At 43.2% G+C, this 21243-nt stretch overlaps 1 protein-coding gene across 3 annotated transcripts in view; it reads left to right on the top strand.

The window, feature by feature from the left end:
• The window catches only part of LOC104940462 (genetic suppressor element 1), a 37877-nt gene that overhangs the window by 7993 nt on the left and 8641 nt on the right, over nucleotides 1-21243 (top strand). The window contains exons 1-6 of one of the 3 annotated variants that reach the window (XM_010757073.3): nucleotides 6060-6227; nucleotides 14962-15141; nucleotides 16636-16835; nucleotides 19807-19973; nucleotides 20092-20295; nucleotides 20971-21126. In XM_010757073.3, the coding sequence (XP_010755375.3) occupies nucleotides 14964-15141; nucleotides 16636-16835; nucleotides 19807-19973; nucleotides 20092-20295; nucleotides 20971-21126 (905 nt within the window). In that variant the 5' untranslated portion in view covers nucleotides 6060-6227; nucleotides 14962-14963. Of the gene's footprint in view, nucleotides 1-6059; nucleotides 6228-13032; nucleotides 13208-14961; nucleotides 15142-16635; nucleotides 16836-19806; nucleotides 19974-20091; nucleotides 20296-20970; nucleotides 21127-21243 lie in introns of those variants that run through there. The other 2 variants (XM_019255601.2, XM_019255600.2) reach the window with 2 other exon arrangements.

The following is a 21243-nucleotide window of genomic DNA, read 5'->3' as shown; positions in this document are numbered from 1 at the left end:
CCCATCTGGAGAGAGAGAGAGAGAGAGAGAGAGAGAGGGAGAGAGATGGAAAGAGGAGAAAAAGGAGGAGGAGAAACAACACGATAGGACATGAATGGAGGAGAGGAAAAGAGAAGGATGAGGATGAGGAAGTGGGAGGAAAGGACATCTGGAAGGATGAAGAAGACGACAGACGTTTAATATGTTGAAGAGTTTACCCTCAAGTTTTAATGCAATACCGGATTTAGTGACCTCTTTTGTAGTTTGACCCCATGAGGAAATTTCATCTTCAGCTCACACTCATACACAGCAGTTTAAAAAATGTTCACACACAGCTCAACTTAAAGGATAAAGCTGGTAATATTCTGTTTTTCCTGTGTTACATGAAAAGACGGCGACCAATAAAATAATTGAAGACTGATTTCCTATGTGCCACAGAGCTTTCTGCATTACAACCCATCAAAAAAGGTTTCATATAAACTAATATTGATACATCTGTGAGACACAAACACGCCCAATAAAACCAGCATGCTGATTCATCGGCTGGGCTCTAATTGTGAGTTTATTTTGAGTTCCCACATCCTGTTGCTGTGCACACTCATTAAAGCATGAAATGTTTCTTAATCTGCACTTGAAAATAGATCCAAGAAATACACAATTTACTCTTCACTGTACAGTTTACTGTTTTAGTATTTAAATGATTTATAATTTACATCTTCAGTGGACTTTCAGTGGAGCTGGAGTTTTTAAAGTGTAAAGTACTGAGGGACAGACTAATGCGAGGCTCAGTGCTCATCAGGACAGATTAGAGTTTTTATTGAACCTGTGATCAAAGCAAACAAAACAAAAACTTGGCTCTCACTTCTTTGAATATATAAAGGTTATAAAAATTGTTTTTAGTATTTGTTCAAACATTTCCAGGGAGTGGATGAGAAGGAAATGCTGCATACACGCTTCATCAGACTCGGTGCGCAATCCAAAATAGATTGCAGGTCTGATGAAGAGGACTCAAACCATGTAATCGCTCAATCTCACGAGATTGAGATTGAAGAAGTCTTTGAAGTGTTCACAAAAATTGATTCAGAGGCATTTACGTATCAATATTTATATTTGAATCACTACTTATTGCCAATGGGTGAACAGGCTGAAAAATGAGCCTGTAGACTGGTACAGCAACTTCCCTGCAGTGTCAACAGTGTGCAACACTAGATAAAATAAAGTCAAGGTTGACATTACTACACAACAGTGTTCACTTACTTGCTTATATGAATGAAATGCTGACTAGTTAACATAGCAAAATCTTGTCTTGGATGGATAACATCACCAAATTCATCCAGACTGATGACTGATCTGGCTGGTGAATTGGCTGACTTGTGTTTGGGTTTCTGCATTGTAGCTGGCTGATTAACCTTGACTTGCTGACTTACAATCGCTAGCAAAACACTATTTTACTATATATTTTCTTTATGGGTTACCATGATCTATGATACTAACATTAAATGATGTAATTGTGTAACTAACAATTGCTTTCTAGCCAAGAGGGATGCAAGTAACTAGCTAACTGTAACGGACTGAATCTAAACTGGGGTTGGCCGGTTGGCCACATGGCAACCTCTGTGTCTGGGAAGTGAAGCCAATGCGGAAGTTGGCCTCCTCAAACATCCACTTGAGGCTAGCTATTACAGATGGCTTATTAGAGCACCCAGGCACTATTCGGTCCGCTTTAGATCTGCCGATGATCCACATCTTTGCCGATATTTATATTAGCAGGAGGCAAAAGAAGCGGTACATCCAACATGGTGGCTGCCAGTGTTGCATAGTTTCAGCTTCAAAACAGCGCTTCGGAAACCTGTGGGTGACATCGCTCATGCTCTGTCCATTCTTTATACTGTCGTTAGGCTTGGCTGCCCATCGTGGGTCTGGCGATAGTTGCTTTATGGTGTTGGTGTTGGCTGATGGGCTGACATGCAAACGGCAGGGTAGTAAGTATCATGGAGCCAATGCTCCAAAAAAATGTAAGAAAATTAAATATAGTAATGTTAATAACTAAATACGTAATTTATTTTCCAGCATGCAGTGTTCAGTGTATGAGGACGAGCAACAGGATGCTCATTATTAACAAAGGTTTCCTGAATGTTACATAGAGAACTTTTAAACACTGGCTTTACAATTTCTGATCTGAACAAACTCTGTATGATTAAAAGCACCAGAACATATTATTTGCATTACTATAAATAGAACAACCTTAAATTGACACCATTTACTTCCTGAGCGGTCAAATTTACCTCACCTGTAACCTCAAATGTATCTCTGTCCCCTTAACGACATCAGATCCTATGAAATGTCTTTATTTTGGAAGATTATAGCGGTATAGAAACACACACACACACACACACGCGCGCGCACACACGCACGCACACGCACACACACACACTCGCCTGCCACTGTATCCGCTGCACAGATGGTATAGGCAGCAGCCCCTTCACACAGACAAAGGGAAGGTAATTCTCTCTGCAGGACGTGAACAGAGCTGGAGCTGGAAAAGAGCAGCACACATCAACACTCCCCACCCTGTTTCCTCGTCTCAGCCCCAGGCCAACAAACATCACAGGAGTGAACTGACAATGTGTGAGCGTGTGTTTTTGTGTGTGCACAAAATATATATATATATATATATATATATATTATATAATATATATATATTATATATATATATATGTGTGGTGTGTGTGTGTGTTTGTGTGTGTGTGCACGCTGCTGAAAAAGGCATGAGGAGGAGAGACAGAAAAAAATAAGGAAGAGGGGAGAGAGGGAGAAAATGAGAGAGAGAGATAAAATGAAAAAGAGAGGGAGAGCATAGAGAGGGAGGAGGTAATAAACCGGATTAGTGCTTATCTTTACAGCACTGTGTGTGTGTGCGTGTGTGTGCATGTGTGTGTGTGTTTTGCCTGAGGACAGAGTGACTGACTCCAGCATTACCTTTGCCAATGTGTCTCCATCCCCAGGTATCTCTTCTCTCTGGACTCCCTTTTGCTTTGTGCATGCTGGTACACAATGTACTCTATATACGTGTATGTGTGTGTTAGTGTGTGTGTGTGTGTGTGTGTGTGTGTGTGCACATTTATATTAAAACCACAGTTGCCCTGGCTATAGTCCGTGTACTTTAAGGGTGTGAGTTTATGTGTGTGCAGAGGTGAAAGTAAATACATGTACTGTACTGTTTGGTGATACACTACTGATTCAGTGTGTGTTCCTGAGGATAAAGAGTGTTCTCACCTCCCTGCTGTCTGCAGTTTGTCTTCACTATATGAATTGCCAATAAATCTGGCTACAGAGTGTGTGTGCATACACATGTACATCTGTGTGTGTGCATGTTCAAAAGGTGGTTTTAGTTGCCATCATAATGCTCGTCCGGCGACAACGTTTCTGTTTGTAATCTCCTACCTGACCAGAGCTAACAGGCTGCTTCAGCGTCTCACTTTCACCGGATGGGGAAGGAGGAATACATTTAAATAATCAGCAGTTTGGGTTCATAGCTGATATTATGCCTGGCTGCTTTTGTAAATGAGCATCTGTGTGCTCGTGTGCTCATGTGAGAGCAAGTGCGTCTGTTTTTTAAAGACATCTGTGGATGCTTCTTGTAGCATTACACCCTTCTTCTTCTTCACTAGAGATGAATAGACATAGAACAAGAAAGCAGGAGGCGCTCTGTGTGCATGTGTTTATGTGTGTGTGTGTTTGTGTGTGGCTGTGTCTGCATATAAATGTGTGTATGCTTGCGTGTGTGATGGATAGAGGGCTTTATGAGAGAGGAATAGGCTAATGACCAGGTCTCCAGAGGCAATAAGATTCCTGGAGCTATTACTGCCGGAGTTCATAATGGCCTCTGTGCTTGGCCTCTTTTACACGCTGCTTAATGGGGGATCCTGCAGTCCACCGCCAAGTATAACCCACCCGGAGAATACACACCGCTGTGCGCTTTGACCCCAACACTGCAAACACACACTCACACACACGCACGCACACAGAGCAGCACATGTTCGATCAGGTTTATCTTCTTTTTCATGCACCTGCAGTTGTACACACACAAGCTCATGTGTACATTTTACGGTTTATCTTCCTCTCTCTCTCTCTCTCTCTCTCTCTCTCTCTCTCTCTCTCTCTATGGTACACACACACGCACACACACAAACACAAACACACACTATACAACCTGTATAGGTCACAAAGGATGGAGGTGAGACACCCACCTCAGAGAAAACTGAGAGTGTCTGCCTGCAGTGCACAGCCAAACCATAAATCATGTCAGGCTACACTAGTCTCTGCAGACACACACACACACACACGCATGCACACACAAACACACACACATAATACTTGCTCACTCCCCCTCTTTTCTCTTGTGTAGGTTTGAGTACAAGAGAGAGGGGGATTTGGGGATTATAGGGGAGCCTCACTTTTTTCTTTTCTTTTTCGATGCTTCCTTCAGTACTTGTTGTTTCCATAGAGAGAAAACTAAGGGAAGTAGGGGGCCGCTAATCTGCCTGCATGTGCATGTGTGTACAAAATGTGTGTGTGTGCGTGTGTGTGTGTGTGTGTGTGTGTGTATTTGTGTGTGCCAGCTTGCATTTACGCATGCTTGTGTATGTGTGTCTTTCATCACTGAATGGATCTCAGGAAAAAGACTTGAAGGAGACAGTCTATTCATTGAGGAAAACATCAAGGTTGTTTGGTGTCTGGCATTTTAGAAATGCAAGAGGAAGAGGGGATAAGAAAGGTGGTGATGGTGGTAGAGGGAGAAGGAGGATGGACAAGGTAGAAATCTGCACCAGGAAGCGCAAATCGATGCAAAACAGCTGTTAAATAGCTGCAAAGTGGAGCAGCTGCTTCGGAGACGAGGATGGAGGGATGGGGGGGATGAAGGGATGAACGATCAAGAATGAGAGAGAGAGAAAGAGAGAGAGAGAGAGAAAGAGAGAGAGAGACAGACAGACAGAGAGGCCCAGGAGACATGTTGAAATATTAGACTAAATGAAGCAGGCTGAGAGAGCTTATATGGTATGATGACAGATGAATGTTAATGAATGTTTATAACTTCATACTTCATACGGTGTGTTTAAATAAATATCAGGTGGAATTCAGTAAGAAAAATCTGATTTTTGCTTTTTATAACACACAGCATGTGTATTATAATGTAAGATCGTTTAAGGACTGCTAATTTTATGATGGATTGTTATAAATTGTAATTGTTTTTGTACGCTTCTGTTTCATTTAGATTTGATTGTTTAGTTTCTTGTACGGGTGCAAGGTACACGTGTACATGTACTGTATATCTTCCATGTTTGTTGTGTTGAGGATATAAAGTGTACTATTATGTTTGCATGTCTAGCTACGTGTGTATTGAGATGTAGACAAAGATGTAACACAAAGAAATAGTAAAAAAAAAAATATATATAAGAGATTAACAGCTGAAAAAAAAAGTATTTTATTTATGAATTAACTCTGCAGTTCCCCTCAGCCCCATGAGCATTTTAGCATATTTCAGCTCATTGTTTTGGCCTCACGGCTCTCACCTGTGTTGTTTCTGGTGGAAACGAAATCCAACTTCTTTGCACTAAAACAGCAGACAGATCGCAACATTTAGCAGCTAAAGACACAGATTTTGTTTCTCCAGGAGTAGACGAAGACCAAAAACAGAGTTAAAAGAAGGTCGCCAGAAACAGGTTCACCATAACAGCTTCATGAGGTGATGATATATGAGTTATGTAAGCAGTAGCTGCAGTAGTAGTAGAGTAATACTTAAAGTATTATCCGTTCTATGAGCCTGGTAGTACTCCTCTGTACTGTGTGTACAGTGGATCAGCAGGAGGAGCTGACTTGAACAGATCTGATTGTCTCCAGTGGACAGTAAACATGTCCAGGCTGTGAGGTATCAGCAGTCTGGGGCCACATCTTCCTTCTCTCCATCCCTCCATCTCTCCAGGGAGTATCAGTAGAGCAGGTGCTCCCTCCTCCTCCAACTCCCTCCTCCTCCACCCTTATACCCCGCCTCCCTCTCTCTCTCTCTCCCTCTCTCTTACTCCCTGTCTCTCCCTGAGGACAGTTAATGTGTTGTCCTTCTCCTTCCCACATCGGTGTGTGTTGTGGTGGTATCGGGGAGATCACACAGTATATCGCTGCACACAGAGCCACTGTAGTTTATCTACTAAGGATGCGCATAAACCGAGGATTGTCTGTGCTTTGAGGCGGTAAGTTGTCTGTTGTTTTAGTACAAAACGTCGTTTTGCTTTGGTTGCAGATAAAAAAAAGAAAAGATGTGTAATGTATGTTTTATCTGCTGCTTTTAAAGTTTGAATTGGTGAAATGCTCGCTGAATAAGTGCGTCTGTGTTGACTTTATTCTAATGACCTTATGGCTTATTATTTCAGGCTTTGCTTTGTCTGTTGTGTCAGCAGTGACTCTCTCTATGGGATTTTATTTTTCTGTGTTATGGCAGCAGTTTCGCTTTGATATATATGTGCGTGGTTGAGTCCTCACTTTTTCGTCCTTTTATATCTTTGTGTGTGTGTGTGTGTGTGTGTACTTCAGGACAGAAATTTTATTTAAACTCGAAGCTTTTTTTTTTTTTTTAGATGCACTGCAGTAGAGTTTAACTCTCAAAGTGTGCATTGTGTGATTGAATCAGTCGACAATATGTAATCAGTCAAACTGGTTCAGCTTGACAGACAGTGTGAAGACAAGCAGGGGGAAAGAAACCAGCTTCTTGTTACGACTTTCAAAATAAAACGTTACGAGCGTCGCGTCTTAAATGACTTTTAACATGAGGAAATGTGACGTTGAAAGGATAATTTAAGATCAAACAAATTCAATTACCTTATCCGCTTTTGGTATTTATTTTATATTTCATCATTTAGAGGAGATTGCGTGCTCTTATTTTGAAGTTAGGCTTCCAGTTTCTCGCAGTTCATCGTTGCTGTCTTGACGCAGGCGCAGGAGGTGAGGCTCCTGAGTGTTTGGTGGTTCCTTGACTTTCTTGTCAAACTTGTCGGTGATCAAACACCGCTCCTGTTTGCACGAGGTAAACTTAACGGACCGGATGACAGACTTGAAACACCGCAGTGTGTGCGTGCGTGTAGGTGTGTGTGCGTGTAGAGGTGTGTGTCACCAATCATCTTCTTCTTGTGTTGGTTTTTGACACACACACACACACACAGACACACACACACACACACACACACACACAGTAGTACCCATGGGAGTTTGAAGAGTCGCTCTTTAATCCGGGACCTTTAACAGTGACTGTATTGTTTGGCTGAGATAGATGCCGCCGGGCGCATTAGCAGCAGTCAAGCGGATCACGTCGCTTTTGTGTGTGTGTGTGTGTGTGTGTGTGTCTGTGTGTGCGTGTGTGTACACAGCCCGCAGGTGGAGTTCAACACACACACACACACACGCACACACACGGTCCATGCGCCATGTGCTGCTCCTGACCTGCCCGTAGACCAGCTGCTCAGCAGGGGTTACTGAGTAAACCTCCAATCTCTTTAATTACCTCCTCCTTCTCATATAGATACTGTAAGCTCATACACCTCATGGCTTCAGATTCACCTTATTATTATTATGTATACCTTTTAAATTATATAAACTCTGTTTATATTACACTAAATGTGTTGCTGCAGTTTGTTTTTGTGGGATGCTGTCCGGTATCTAATTACCTGATTCGTTTTTTAATCATAGTTTCTTCTCCTTCTGTGGATATAAATGAAGATTTATTAAACTAAAGGTAATTGTGAATGCATCATATTCAAGATAAGATAAGATAAAGATAGACTTTATTGATCCCACGCTGGGGAAATTCACTTGTTACAGCAGCTTACAGTACGCAAGGTGGATAAGAGAAAATACTCATGAATAAATAAACAGGGGCGCCCTGGTGGCTCAGGTGGAGTTTGTGCCCTCACGTTCAAAAGATTTAAATTTAAATTCTGATGAACATTTTTCTCTATTTTTTTATGTTCAGTAGTGACATAATAAAACTTCTTTGACATTGGAAACAGCATTTTTATTTAGTGTCGGTTCATGTTGCACAATCTTCACCAACAGATAACAAAGTCACCACAAGGGCCGTTTCAGTCCATTACAATAATTACCAAAGCAATTATTAGTTGCACCCTTTTCACATTACTTGCATAGTTCTGTCCTGTCAGGTGTTATAATGCAAGACTGGTAGTTGTTTATTAGTTTTTTTGTGATATTGCAACAGGCTCACGTTTTAGTCACAAGAATGATCAGATGTTGAACAGGCAGCCAAAAGTCAGGACATAGGACAGAGGCGATGACAGGAATACATCGCCTGCCAAGGCTGCTTTTCTCTTTCCTCCATCTTAATCTATACAGCCAAAATGAATGAGGAAATAATCAATAAAATCTGTAAACCTCATTTGCTGACCCAGCCTCGCCTAAACCCTAACATCATTGTTTACTACAGAAGTAGTTGTTTTTCATATCTTCTTTCGCTGAACACACCTCAATTAAACTCTCTAGCCCGACAGGCCGGTCTGTGTGCATCTGCTAGTTTGTCTTTGTACACCTTTGTACGACAAGAGAGCGTCTGCGTGTGTCCACCCTCCTCCTCCTCATGTTTGTTCAGATGGTTGAGGTCTAGCCACCGTGGTGTCGGCACCTGGTGAGCAGAGCCAGCCTCGGGCCAGAAGAGGAGGAAACTACTGTGGCTGTCAACTGTCTGCCACGACCCCTCTGTACACACTCCTACCACCAACGCTGAACACACACACGCACACACACAAAATCCTGTGGGCAAGAGTCAGACGCAGCCAGGCGCCGAGACAAACAGAGACAGAGTAAAAATTGGTTTGCCTCAGATTGTTTTATCTTTTTGCATCATCTCTGTATCAGAGAGGCGAGACTGAGCCACACGCTGCAGAAGAGATCGATGACACAGAGGGGAAAAACACAACTGTAGCCGACGTGATGGGAGAGGCTGTCGAGTGAGCCGTAGGAGGCTGATGAGGAGGAGGAGAAGATGATAAAGCAAAGAAACGATTACGTGGACAGATACGAGAAAAGTGTAAAGAGGTCCCAAAACGGCTGCTATTTATATCTTCTTTCTGTATCTGACACACAGTGACAAGATGCTGACAAGTACACTGATTAGAGAAATGGAGAGGAGGTCACTGAAAGAGGAAAATGTCCTGCAGCCAGGAGAAGGAGGCCAGAGAGGAGGAGAAGAAGAAGAGCTTTTCTAATGTCCCGTCTTTGCTGACAGCCCACATTTCTGCTCTAAGCTGTGGCAGTGATAATTTATAGACCTTTCACTAACATCTCGACTGTGTTATGATTGCACAGTAAACACGGCTCTGCTCTGGCGGACACACTGTTTAATATGAAACAGAGTAATGACTGCTGCACTTCCCGATACTTTCCCCATTTTTTCGTATCCTGCTGTGTGCTGCAGCACGTTACTTCCTGTTTGTTTGTTTGTTTGTTTGTTTGTTTTGCTGGAGGTGTTGGTTATTACAGTATGTGGTTTTTCTGCTCCATTTATCCCAGAACCATAAATGCATGCTGGTTGTTTAGTCTCTAGGGGTCGTATGCATACGTTTTGTGACGCACAGCGCTTCAGTCCTGAGTCAGCTAATTGTGCACGAGCCTTGTCTTTGCATGTATTTACACAGCCAGCTTACACACACACACACACATATGTGTGTGTGTTGATGTCATTATTCTGTCTTATGTCATTTTTCCTGACGTTTATGTTCATTTGCGTGCCCATTTTTGTGTTCGCGAGTGTGCGAGGCGCTGTAGTGCTGAGAGTGTGTTGGTTGTTTATGGATTGTAAGGAAGTGTTAAGCGTTTCTGTGCGAGCTGCAGAGTGACTGGAGCTAGTAAAGCCATTTAGCAGCCCCTGGAGTAACCCTGGAGACTGCTGTGTTGACGCCACTCTGACTGCTATTACAGACAAGTTTAAGAGGCTGTAAAACATTTGGCTACTTTTCCTCTCCCTCCCTTTCTTTCTCTCTCTCTCGTTCTGCATGTGTGTGTGTGTGTGTGTGTGTGCTTGTCAGGAGGAATTTGAAAAGTCTGCCAGCTATTGTAACAGCACCAGTAGCTGTTGTTGCGATTATTATCAGCTGTAGGAGCCCAAATAATAATGTCTTAAAATTTAAATCGACCATATTTTGTGCTTAGAGAGAGTGTGTGTGTGTATGTCCGTGCGTGTGTGTGTGTGTGCGGTGGGGTGCATTCATTATTGGTGTAATGTGAGGTAACTGTTCATAAACACCAACGAGCATAGTCAGTGTGTTAACATAGTAGCCATCACAAGAACACACACACTCAGACATGCCAATGTGATGAGGGTTAATGAGTAGGTAGTGTGTTACAACCTCTTCTTCCATCTTAATGACCCATCCCTGCTTGCTCACAGACACACACACACACACACAGACACACACACACACACACAGACGCACACACACAGACACACACACACAGACATTGTGCTTTTTTAATGAGCTGACGGGGCAGAGCAGGTCCCCCTCCTGCTGTCCTCACACTCCCCCCTGTGTAGTGGGTGTTTTTGTGTGTTTGTGTGTGTGTGTTAGTGAGACAGAGCGAAAGTAAAGAGAGAGAGAGCGAGTGAGCGAGGGACAGAAAAAAAAAAGGTGTCAAAGACACAGGCCTCAACATGTCCTATATCACTTACACCATAATGATCACAGTGTGATTTTGTATGAAGGTGTGTTTGTTTGTGTGTGAGTGAATGAAATCACACCTGGGTGTAATTTTAATTTTTTGGCAGCGTCGATGTAGTTTTATTATTAGTTTGTTTGTTTTAGTTTTGACTTTCAGTTGGTCAGAAATTTGATTAAAAATATATATTAAAAAAAATGGCTGAATTGAAATAAATGTAGCACAGACGTTAATGGTTCGCAGAGGATGAACTGTAATAACTTTGGTTATCCTCTTGCTTTTCATTTTGTGCCACCAGCAAGTCAAATTTCTCACTGGTTTAACACAGTACGTTTGATGGGATACCCTTAAAGTAATCAGTTGTACTTTGAGATTAACGGTCCAGTGTGTAGGATTTAGTGTCCCCTAGCAGTGAAGTTGCAGATTGCAACCAAATGAATACTCCCACGTCTCACCCTCTCCTTTCAAGCATGTAGGAAAATCTCTGGCTGCCAAATTAATAAAATAAATTTTATTCGGGAGCTGATGATGGATGTAGCGAATGAGTGAGCTATCTTTCTTCCATCTCATCTCAGTTGAGAGGTGCACATGTGCAGTACACATCAGATACAGATATGTTGTTTACCATCAGCTCAACGCACAGTTAACGCTAACAGTGGAGAGCTAACTGTAAAGCTGGTGCTTTAAAGTGTAACACTAAATATTCACCTTGTTTTATTTTACGTGTTCGCCCCAAACAGTCAATGTACCAGCTGTACACAGTCTACAGCTGTAACTAGCTGTAACTCTGACCCTGTGTGGATGTGTGTGTTTGTTTGACAGACCGGACGGATCTTAAAATCTTTCCTGGGACTAAATTTTAGGATCTGATATTTTTCTCCAGACTTCTCTTGTTTTACCTCTTGCCTCCAATTGTTTATGAAGAAGAGTCATTCAACCTCTACATAAGCACAATGAAACATTTTCAATTTGAGCGGGTGTTTTTAAGTTTCAAATCCATCCACTTCATGTATGTTCACTAACTTACTGTATGTGCAGTCATATCTCCTCTAAAGTGTGCTTAAAGATCCAATGTATAACATTTAACGGCATCTGCTGGCAAAAATAGAATATAATATACATTTTAATTATTGTTTAATCACCTGAAAAGGAGAAATGACTTTTATCCAACGGTGGGTCCTCTTCCAAGCCATGTTGCACCACCGAGTAGCCCAGAAAGGACAAACTGAACTGTGGCTCGAGTTGGCCCATTGCAAGTTTCACATCTCCTGTCATTTCTCCTTCATGCTTGTAATTAAAGAGTGAGGCGAGCAGTATTCAGTTTCACTTTGCAACTTCACCACTAGATGTCGCTAAATTCTACACACTGGACCTTTAATCCAGTAGAAACGCACCCTTAGCTGTTGTTTGAGACTAAGTGTTCATCATTTTCATGGCGATGTTAACATCTCGAGTGATATCAGCAGCTTGTTTGTAACAATCATGTTAGCATGCAGACACAAGCAGTAAGTCTGACAAGCTAAGGCTGACATGTCCTATAATGGCCAGCATACAGAGGAACAACATGACCTTTCCACTGGCACCATTGTCAGCCCAACCCTTACATTATTTTGCCCCAGTAATGATATGACTAGCAAAGTTGTCTCTCCATTTTTCATCCATCCAACATTTTTTCTGGTGTGCAGTGAGCGTTGCAGCCTCATGGGGCTGCGAGCATGGTCATTCACTCAGTCATCACTTAAAAAAAAAAAAAAGATTCCTAAAGGGAGTTAAATGTCTTAATTTGTATTTAGGGGTTGTTGTGTGTTTCACCCTGCAACCCCCTGCTGTTCAGGGCAGTGAGAGGTCGGAGGTGAGGGGTGAAAGGTCAGTGTCAGAAACCCTCCCCTCCCCCACCTCACCGCTGTCCCCAAAGCAGACAGAGCTGACGAGCAGAGAGACAGAGTGATGGATGGAGGGCTAACACACACACACACACACACACACACACACACACACACACACACACACACAGCTCAAACCACACAACCCTCCCTCCCTCCCTCCCTCCCCGGCATCACCATAAACCCTCCTCCTCCTCCTCTTTCTACCCCCCACTACCCTCCACTCTCCCGGGAGTGCGAGCCAAAAGGAGGAGGGATGAAGAATGAAGAGAGAAAAGAAAATGACAGAGAGCACAGTTTGAGAGAGAGAGCGAAGGGACAGCTAAGGAGAGAAAATGGGAAGATAAAAAGAGTGACAGAGACGGGAGAAGAGGGGAGGAGGAGGAGGAGGAGGAGGTGGGATGGAGAGGGTGATAGATGGAGAGGGAGGGGAAGAAGGAAGAGGGGGGTGGATGGAGAGGGGAAGGAGGAGGGGAGGTGGAAGTGGATAGAAAAGAGGTCACGTGACCACGTAGCAGCTGCAAGGCTGAGAGAGAGAGAGAGAGAGAGAGAGAGAGAGAGAGAGAGAGAGAAAGAGTCTCAGAGAGGAGCAGAAAGACGACGAGCAGGAGAGGAGAACAGTGAGCGGGAGGGTGAGTGTGTCTGTTTACATGTTTGAATTATGTGCACATGCATATGTTAGTATGTGTTTGTGTAAATGACATGGATAAATATCAAGAGGAAATAGCCCGTAAGAAAAAGATTGTAGAAAGAAAGAAAGAAAGCAGAGAGGGAGATTATGTGTGTTGGCTTTTGTTAAATAAGCTCCAGAAACGAGAGCGAGACGGGAAGGAAAGAGAGTGAGTGAGTACAGAGGAGGGAGGAAGAGAAAGAGTCGATAGAAACTGTCTTATCATCTCTCCCTTGACTGCTGGGCTCAGCAGAGACAGAGATACACACACACACACGCACACACACACACACACACACACACACACACACACACACACACACAGGCTGTCAGGATCTGAGCTTTCTCCTTTTCTGTCTGTTTCAATTTCAATTTGTTTTATTGGCATGGCATGCAAATACATAAGTGTAGCCATGAAGACATGAAGGAAAACAGTGAATGAAGAAAATGATAGAGAAAAGATGAGTGGATAATAAAAGGCATGTCAGACAGCTGCGTTTATGTCCACATTACACACATTAGACGTGTCATTCAGAGCAGTTAGATGTAGGCTGACAGGTTATTTGTAATAAACTGAGGAAAAGACATCGACTTAATGTAACGCAGAAGTGAAATTCACTGATGCCTTTCTCTTGATTTTCTTGTGATTGTCCGACTCCACTTCATTTTAACTTACTTTTTGCCTTTGTGTTTGTTCTCTCTCTCTCTCCCTCACTCCTCACGAGTCTCTCCCCTTCATATATCTTCTGCTCTCACTCTGTTTATCGCTCGACAGCTTCCTCCGCCTGTTTTTGCTCACATGTGTGAAAGCTGGCAGGCAGAAGGTAGACGTCTAAACTGTGACGTCTGCGAATATGAGATTTATGATACTTCCTACGAAACAAACTCTTCAGATCTGTCCGTCCTTTTTTATTCTTTCTCCTAAATCATCTGCGCTAAGAGCTAAACATTCAGGACTAGTGACGTTAATCGATGTTGCACGTATGAATTTTTTATGAGTGTGTTTACTGCTTTGACTGTTTGTTTGCTCTTCCTGTGGCATATGAATGTTTGAAAGGTGCGTGGTTGGTAATGAGGTCATTGCTGTAGCAGGCAGGGGGGCTGCTGGCTAATTCCAGCTGTAATTAACATTAGTGGGTCAGTAAGAGGGTAGAGGGTGAAGACAAAGGTTACTCTAACCACGTTTGCTCTAAGTGTGTCCAATATCCAGTAGATCGATGAGTTTGCTACTTGTGTGTGTGTGTGTGTGTGTGTGTGTGTGTGTACATGTTTGTATCAGTGAGAGTGTAAAACTGCAGCGATACTTAATAAGGTTTGCCTGTAGATGCTCCCGAGTGTCTTAAGATGTGTTGACTGGCTCCCTTGAGGAAATGGACATGTGTGCACTCATGTGTGTGATTTGCTATTAGGGTCACCGCTCTATTTGACACAGCTCTACTCCCTCCACTGTGTGTCTAGTGGAGCTGACCCACGCGTATGCGTTCACTATGATGTCCAGACACAAAGGCAGACACACACACACTTGTCTATTCTCTTTGAACACTTGTGTATGATGGGTTTTGTTAATTCAGGATAAATGACTGATGTATTTTCCTAAAAAAAATATGACTCCATGCTAAATTTTTAGGTGTTAATTTAATTCCTACGTTGACAAAATATTCATACAAATCTTTGCACAATCTCTCCTCACACATTTCTTCCCACTCTCCTCTTCAGGTATGAACCATGAGTCCAATAAATCACCATCATTAGGAATGATCTCCACGGCAACTCGCACCACGGCTACTGTCAGTCCCCTCAGTCCACTAACCAATGGGAACGCAGTTGCCCAGTCTGCAAACTCCGGATTCGCTGCTGCCCTGCGTAAACTGGCCAAACAGGCTGAGGATCCCAGAGGTGAGCGTTGATCTAACCCTGCTTTTAAAAGCTCCAGAGGCTCCAGGCCCTGGAGATCTGAACACACACACACACACACACACACACACACACACATGTATAACACAAACGACTTGTTCTTTGTTGGTCACACCCAAAAACACCACCTCTACAACTGCTGTCAGGTTTGTTTAACATCCTTTAATGTAGCTGCATGTTTTCATTGTTCCTGTCTCCTCTAAACAACTGAGGCGAAAAATCACAATTAAAGGACTGGCTCAACATTTCACATGGAGAAAGGTGAATCAGCTCATGCACTTGTACAACCACTGTTTGTGCAGATTAAACAAACAAGATATAACCATGACTAACGAACCATTTTTCTCTCTTTCCAGTCCTTTATACTAAGCTAAGCTAAACAGCTGTTGGTGGTAGCTTCATATTTACTGTACAGACATGAGAGTAATATCAATCCTCTTATCTTACGCTCCGAAAAAGCAAATAAGTGCATTTTCCAAAACAGTACCTCAAACTTTAAGATGTTTAAGGTGTAAACAAGGTGCTAATGACCTAAAACGGGACTCTGTGTTGCAGCAGTGACTGTGTAAGTCTGATTTAACAGACTGGGATGTTTGGTGGATGGATGTGAGATGTTTTACTGTCTGGTATCTTTTTGGTGAGTGTGTATACGTGTGTGTGTGTGTGTGTGTGTGTGTGTGTCCTCACTCAGCTCATTGGTGTCCTAATGAAGGTGTTGAATAAGAGCTGACCTATCCTGACCTCTCCCTCTCTCCCTCTTCCTTCATCCGTTTCCATTCATCTCCTCATAATGAGAATCTAATTACAGTCAATTATAACAAGCTCTCTCTCTCTCTCTTTCTATCACCATCTCGTTTTCTCTTTCTCCTTGAGCATGAGCTCATTCGCTCCCACCTTCTCTCCATCTCATTATTATTTCCTCCTCCTTAGCGTCTCTGAATGTGTTTGTGTTTCTGTGTGCCTCTACTGATTAGTGAGTGTTACAGTAATGGAGTAATGGTAGAGTGAATGCTACAGACAACACACACACACTGCCTTTATCACATTTAACACCACCCCCTTCACGGTGTCACATCCCAGCCTCTTTTTCACACCTTCATTTATGACATCCTTCGTTCACTCCCTCTATATATCTGATTTTTGTCTTTTTTTTTCCATCAGTGTCTCACACACACACACACACACACACACACACACACACACACACTTTCATCTCGTACCGTTTCCCTCGTCTCCTCTATCTCGTGTATCTCTTTAATTTCAGTCGCATTTTTGCCAGATTGCTTTTCATCAAAATGATTGAGTCTCTGTTTACCTCGTCGCAGGCCAGCACACTGACAAAAAAAAGTTAGTTCTTTCTTTTTTTGTACCATCTGTATTATGTCACAGGGGGATTGTTTGATCCTGAAATCTTTTTAATCTGATGAGCCGCCTGATAGCTGCAGTTTATTCCTACTGTCTCTCTCCCTGCCTCAGGTTCTGCCATCAGCGGTGAGTCGTCTCCAGTCTCTTCCCCGGCCACCAGCCACAGCTCGCCAGTCACCACACCTAAGCGGGGCTCATTAGGGCCCCTACTGGCCCAGACAAGGGGCCACGGTGTCCCCAACACCCCTCCAGTGGTCACAATTGCCCCCACGAAGACTAGCAACGGTCTGTGGAGGGCCGACGGACGACAGGTGAGACGAATCGTTTATTGAACCGTTGTACCCGCTGGTGTTTCCAGACAAGTTTGAGACAAGACATCTGCTGTTCTCTCTCTGTGTATCTGTACTTTCTGTTCTACTATCTTGCTGGTTTCTTCTTCTCTTATTTCACTCTTTCTCTCTTGTGCTTTCGCTCAGTACAGATAAGTCGTCTGTCTCTTTATGCTTCCTGGTGCTGCTCCCTCCATTAAAGAAATAGTCCCAGTGCTTGTCAACATCAAACTGTCAAAGCCAGCCATCCCTCCATTTCTTTCTTTATAACCCCCTCACACACACACACACACTTTCTCTTTCTCTGTCTTGTCTCATTCTTTCATTTTCATTCTGTCACCCCTCTGCCTCACCCCGTCTTCCTCTCGCTAATCAGTCCATGTCTTTTTCAACAACACATGAGGGGTTTGTAAAGAAACACTGGAGGCTGCAGAGACTGGCACCTATTGTGTTCAGCTTCCTGCAGTGTTTGTGTGTGCGTCAGTGTGTGTGTGTGTGTGTGTGTACTTGACCCTTCACCACAAAAGGCTTAAGATGTGAAGAGGGACCTGTGTGTGTGTGTGTGTGTGCGTCTGTGGTTGCGTTTGCTTGTGGGTGTGTGAGTGAATTTAAGGTGGGGCGAGAAACCAGGCCCCTCACACAATGCAGGGGTTAGCCCCCACAGTAGCCACTTCCCCCTGGATCAGAGCTGCCTTTCTCCCCCTTCACAAAGACCACTCTGTGGCTCTGCCTGCCCGGGGCTCCCATTCAGACGTTCAGAGTAAAGAAGGAGGGAAGAGAGGCATGAAAATAGAGAATGGGATGTGGAGAAATGAGGGGAGGGAGAGTAAGAATGAGCAGAGAGGGCTCTGAAGCTTTGCATAGATTCAGTATTTGTCCTTACTGTGTGCAGCTTGTCCTAGAACAGGGAAAGACAGAGGACAGGATGATTTAGGCAAAAGAAACAGACTGTTTGTGTGTGTTTATTGCTGCATCTGTGAAGGCCGTTGGCTCTCTTCAGGGTCACAGGTTAAGGAATGTGATGGCTGCTCTCCAGATCCTCCATGTGTCGTCTCCCCTACCTCATTTTGAACCAGTGGAGGAGATTGGTGAATGATAGTGAGAAAGAGGCGCTGCATCTCTGGTTTGAATCTGCTTTCCATGAGTGACACATTCAAAACTATTCAAACATATTCAAAGCACATTTCACTGTAAGGCCAAGTGTACATAACTAAGGTATCAGATCAGGTGTTGCTGGGAGAGGTCATTTGGTTGTGGCTTGTCCATGGTCTGTGGGACACCCTCTGTTGCTGTAGCAACAATATTTGACACTGTATACACATAGTGTAGTAGTGCATATACATAGTATAGTACACAAGTATGTTTTCTTCTCATCGATGTCCTTTTGTTTATTATTCATCGTGGTCACTGGAGTTCCTTCTGACTTTCCTCGCCACAATCAGCCGATAATCGTCCATTCCAAAGCCACATCAAAGTACAAGACAACCAACTTACAATTACCAATAAAAGAATATTCATCTGGGTACAGTATATTTTACAAAACTAGTTACAGTGTATGAAAATGATGATTTATTTTACTCTACGTAGCTCCAGTGTAGATGTTTCTGAATCTATGAAGGTTGATGTTAGCTGAACTGATACTGTGGTCATATACTTCTATCTTTTAAAATAATTGTCAAAATAGTTAGAGTTAGAGTTAGGCTTTTTCTTTTTCCACTATTATTATTTATATAGCACCAAATCATAACAAAAGTTATCTCATAACACTTTCCATTGATAGCAGATTGAGACTGTACTCTTAATATAATATTATTTACCAGGACCCAACAATTCCCACCATGAGCAAGCACTGGGCGACGGTGGCGAGGAAAAACTTGCTTGGATAGGAGGTGTCCTCTTCTCAAAGAAAGACGACCTAATGAAAAACAGTGTTTGTGTCAGCACTATGTTTAAATGAAAGATAATGTCAAATCTGTAGCCACACTAGCAGTGTAGCGCTTTGATGTCAGTATATTGGTCAGTTAATCCGCCACTTTGGTCCAGACTGAAACAAAACTATCGGATAGATTGTCATTTAATTCTCCATCTAGATTCATCAGACTATACCCAAGTGAAGAAATCGAAACCACTTCGATGATCCCCTGATGATTTTATTTAACGCCACCATCAGGTCCAAATGTAAAATCTACAAAATACCTCCAGAAATAACGACATTACCATCAGCCTCAGCTGTACTTAGTGTTTATTGCTAATCAGTAAATGTTCCGTGCTAACACGCTAAACTAAGATAATGAACATGGTAAACATTATATCTGCTAAGAGCCAGCATGTTGTAGCTCAAAGCATTGCTGTCCTTAAGAAGCCTCACAGAGCTTGGTCTTGTTTAAGATAATCTTTTGGCATTTTGCCTGTTCTGTTGAAATGTTTGGAGAGTGGAATAATGACACATGACACATTAAGCAAACTGGGGCAGATCCAGGCCTCAGTCACATGGTTTTCATCCTTGCCAACTGTGCAAGTTTAAGACACATCCTTTTGTAATTTTGGTTTGGGTTTTTCCATGACTGCTTTTGTCATGGTGGTGATTTGGAGGTTGGAATTGTACTATAATCAATCAAATACAACTATGTGGTGACTGAATCCTCTGAGCGGAGCAGAGAAGCTCTTAGAGACAGAGAGAGTGATGAAGGAGAGAGCAGTTGGCCAGATATTAGGATCATCTTTCCACTTTGATCTTGACCTGTTATGACATATCAGACCCACTTTTCCTCTCCGCTGAGCCTCTGGGTGCAGCTCAGGATGGAGGTAGGATGGGAGGGGGTTTACTCAGTCGCTCTTTCTCAATTCCCTCTTCTCTTTTCCTGAACATTTTTCTTTAGTTTCCATCTAGCACACACTTAAAAGTCCATAGATATTCATAGTAATGTCTGCTCTCCCACTGTCTGTCTCCCAGGTAGAGCCAAGTGTTCAGGGACTCAGTAGGGAGCGGGTGGGTACTGAGAATACCCAACCACAACAGGATAAAAGGACTCCACCTACCCCTTCATCTCACCCCCTGGCTCACCCCTTTGGGCTCACCCCCAGCTCCATAATGCAAGACCCCAGAATACAAAGCCTTAGGTAAGAGCGAGACGCACTTATAGTTCAATTGCAAGTATTTGAATGTTGACTATAATCCCTTCATATAGAACCTTCATACATTATTTTTAGGTTAAAGCTGTGTGTACTTGTTTTGCAGTCTGCCTGGGCAGATGCACCCCGTGGTTCCCTCGGGTGCCGTCCCAGAGGAATACCTGAGAGCACTCCGGCCCTTCGCCACCTCAGACGACCTCCGACTGTCCTCTCTACCGCTGAGTCTCGACCCTGCTGCTGCTGCCCATGCTGCTGCCGCTGCTGCTTACTATCATCCAGCCTACCTGCATCACCCGCTGTCCTTACCCAGGTAACGCCACCACCTTGAGTTCTCAATTGTTAGCTGTAGATCTTTGGGTTCTGGTCAGGTCTCTGCTCAACCCATTTCTGTTGCCTTCTTATGGCAAATACAGCTAGCAGCAGTTAATTAGGTTAACGTTATCAGAGGAAATTGGCTCTGATAATGGCTGAGGGCTCTATAGAGGCTGCACAGCCAAGCGGCAACCTCTAGTTCTGAGAAATGAAGGTGATGCGGATGTGCTTAAAAACTGTAATTCCTCGTGTGGCCCTTTGAGATAGACTAAGACCACGAAGAGGCCCAGTCAGTCCTGGCCGACCCTCTAAACTCCTACATCAGGCCCCAGATATGGTCTACCAAAATGCACTCACAGATATAAAAACTCCTTTGTTCCTGCTTTGTTAGTCATGTTTGCATTATTATGTATGTTATGTTATTCATGTTATGTTTGTGTTGTTCTGCTGCTGCACCACAAATTGCCCCTTGGGGTTAAAGATACCTTGAATCTTGGTCAACCTATACTTACAATACGTGTGATGTTAAACAGTTTGGACCTATTTTATCCAACAAAATATTTTAAGGGGAACTTTGGGGAATTTTAGGTTGATCTGTGGATTCACTAAGACAATATGCTGCCTGTGCTGATGCAGTCTGACTGCTTTTCTTCTGCCCGTCTGCCTGTCACAGGATGGAGGAGTCTCTGTGTCTCTCTGCACTGCGGTCGCAGTTCTACTCTGTGCCTGCAGGGGGCGCCTTCCCTCCTCTCCACCCCTCTGCCCTCCACTTACACCTGCCTGGAGGTCGCTACCCCGGAGAACTGAACCACACAGCGCTCGCTGAGAGGTAACATATACATCTTTAGACATGCACACACTCTTCTTCTCCTCAATCTTTTTTCTTTTCTTTCTTTCTTTCTTTCTTTCTTTCTTTCTTTCTTTCTTTCTTCTTCTCTCCCCCTCT

Source organism: Larimichthys crocea, chromosome XXI (genome assembly GCF_000972845.2).
Source record: "Larimichthys crocea isolate SSNF chromosome XXI, L_crocea_2.0, whole genome shotgun sequence".
Taxonomy (NCBI): Eukaryota; Metazoa; Chordata; class Actinopteri; family Sciaenidae; genus Larimichthys; species Larimichthys crocea.
This window is presented reverse-complemented; position numbering and strand designations above follow the sequence as displayed.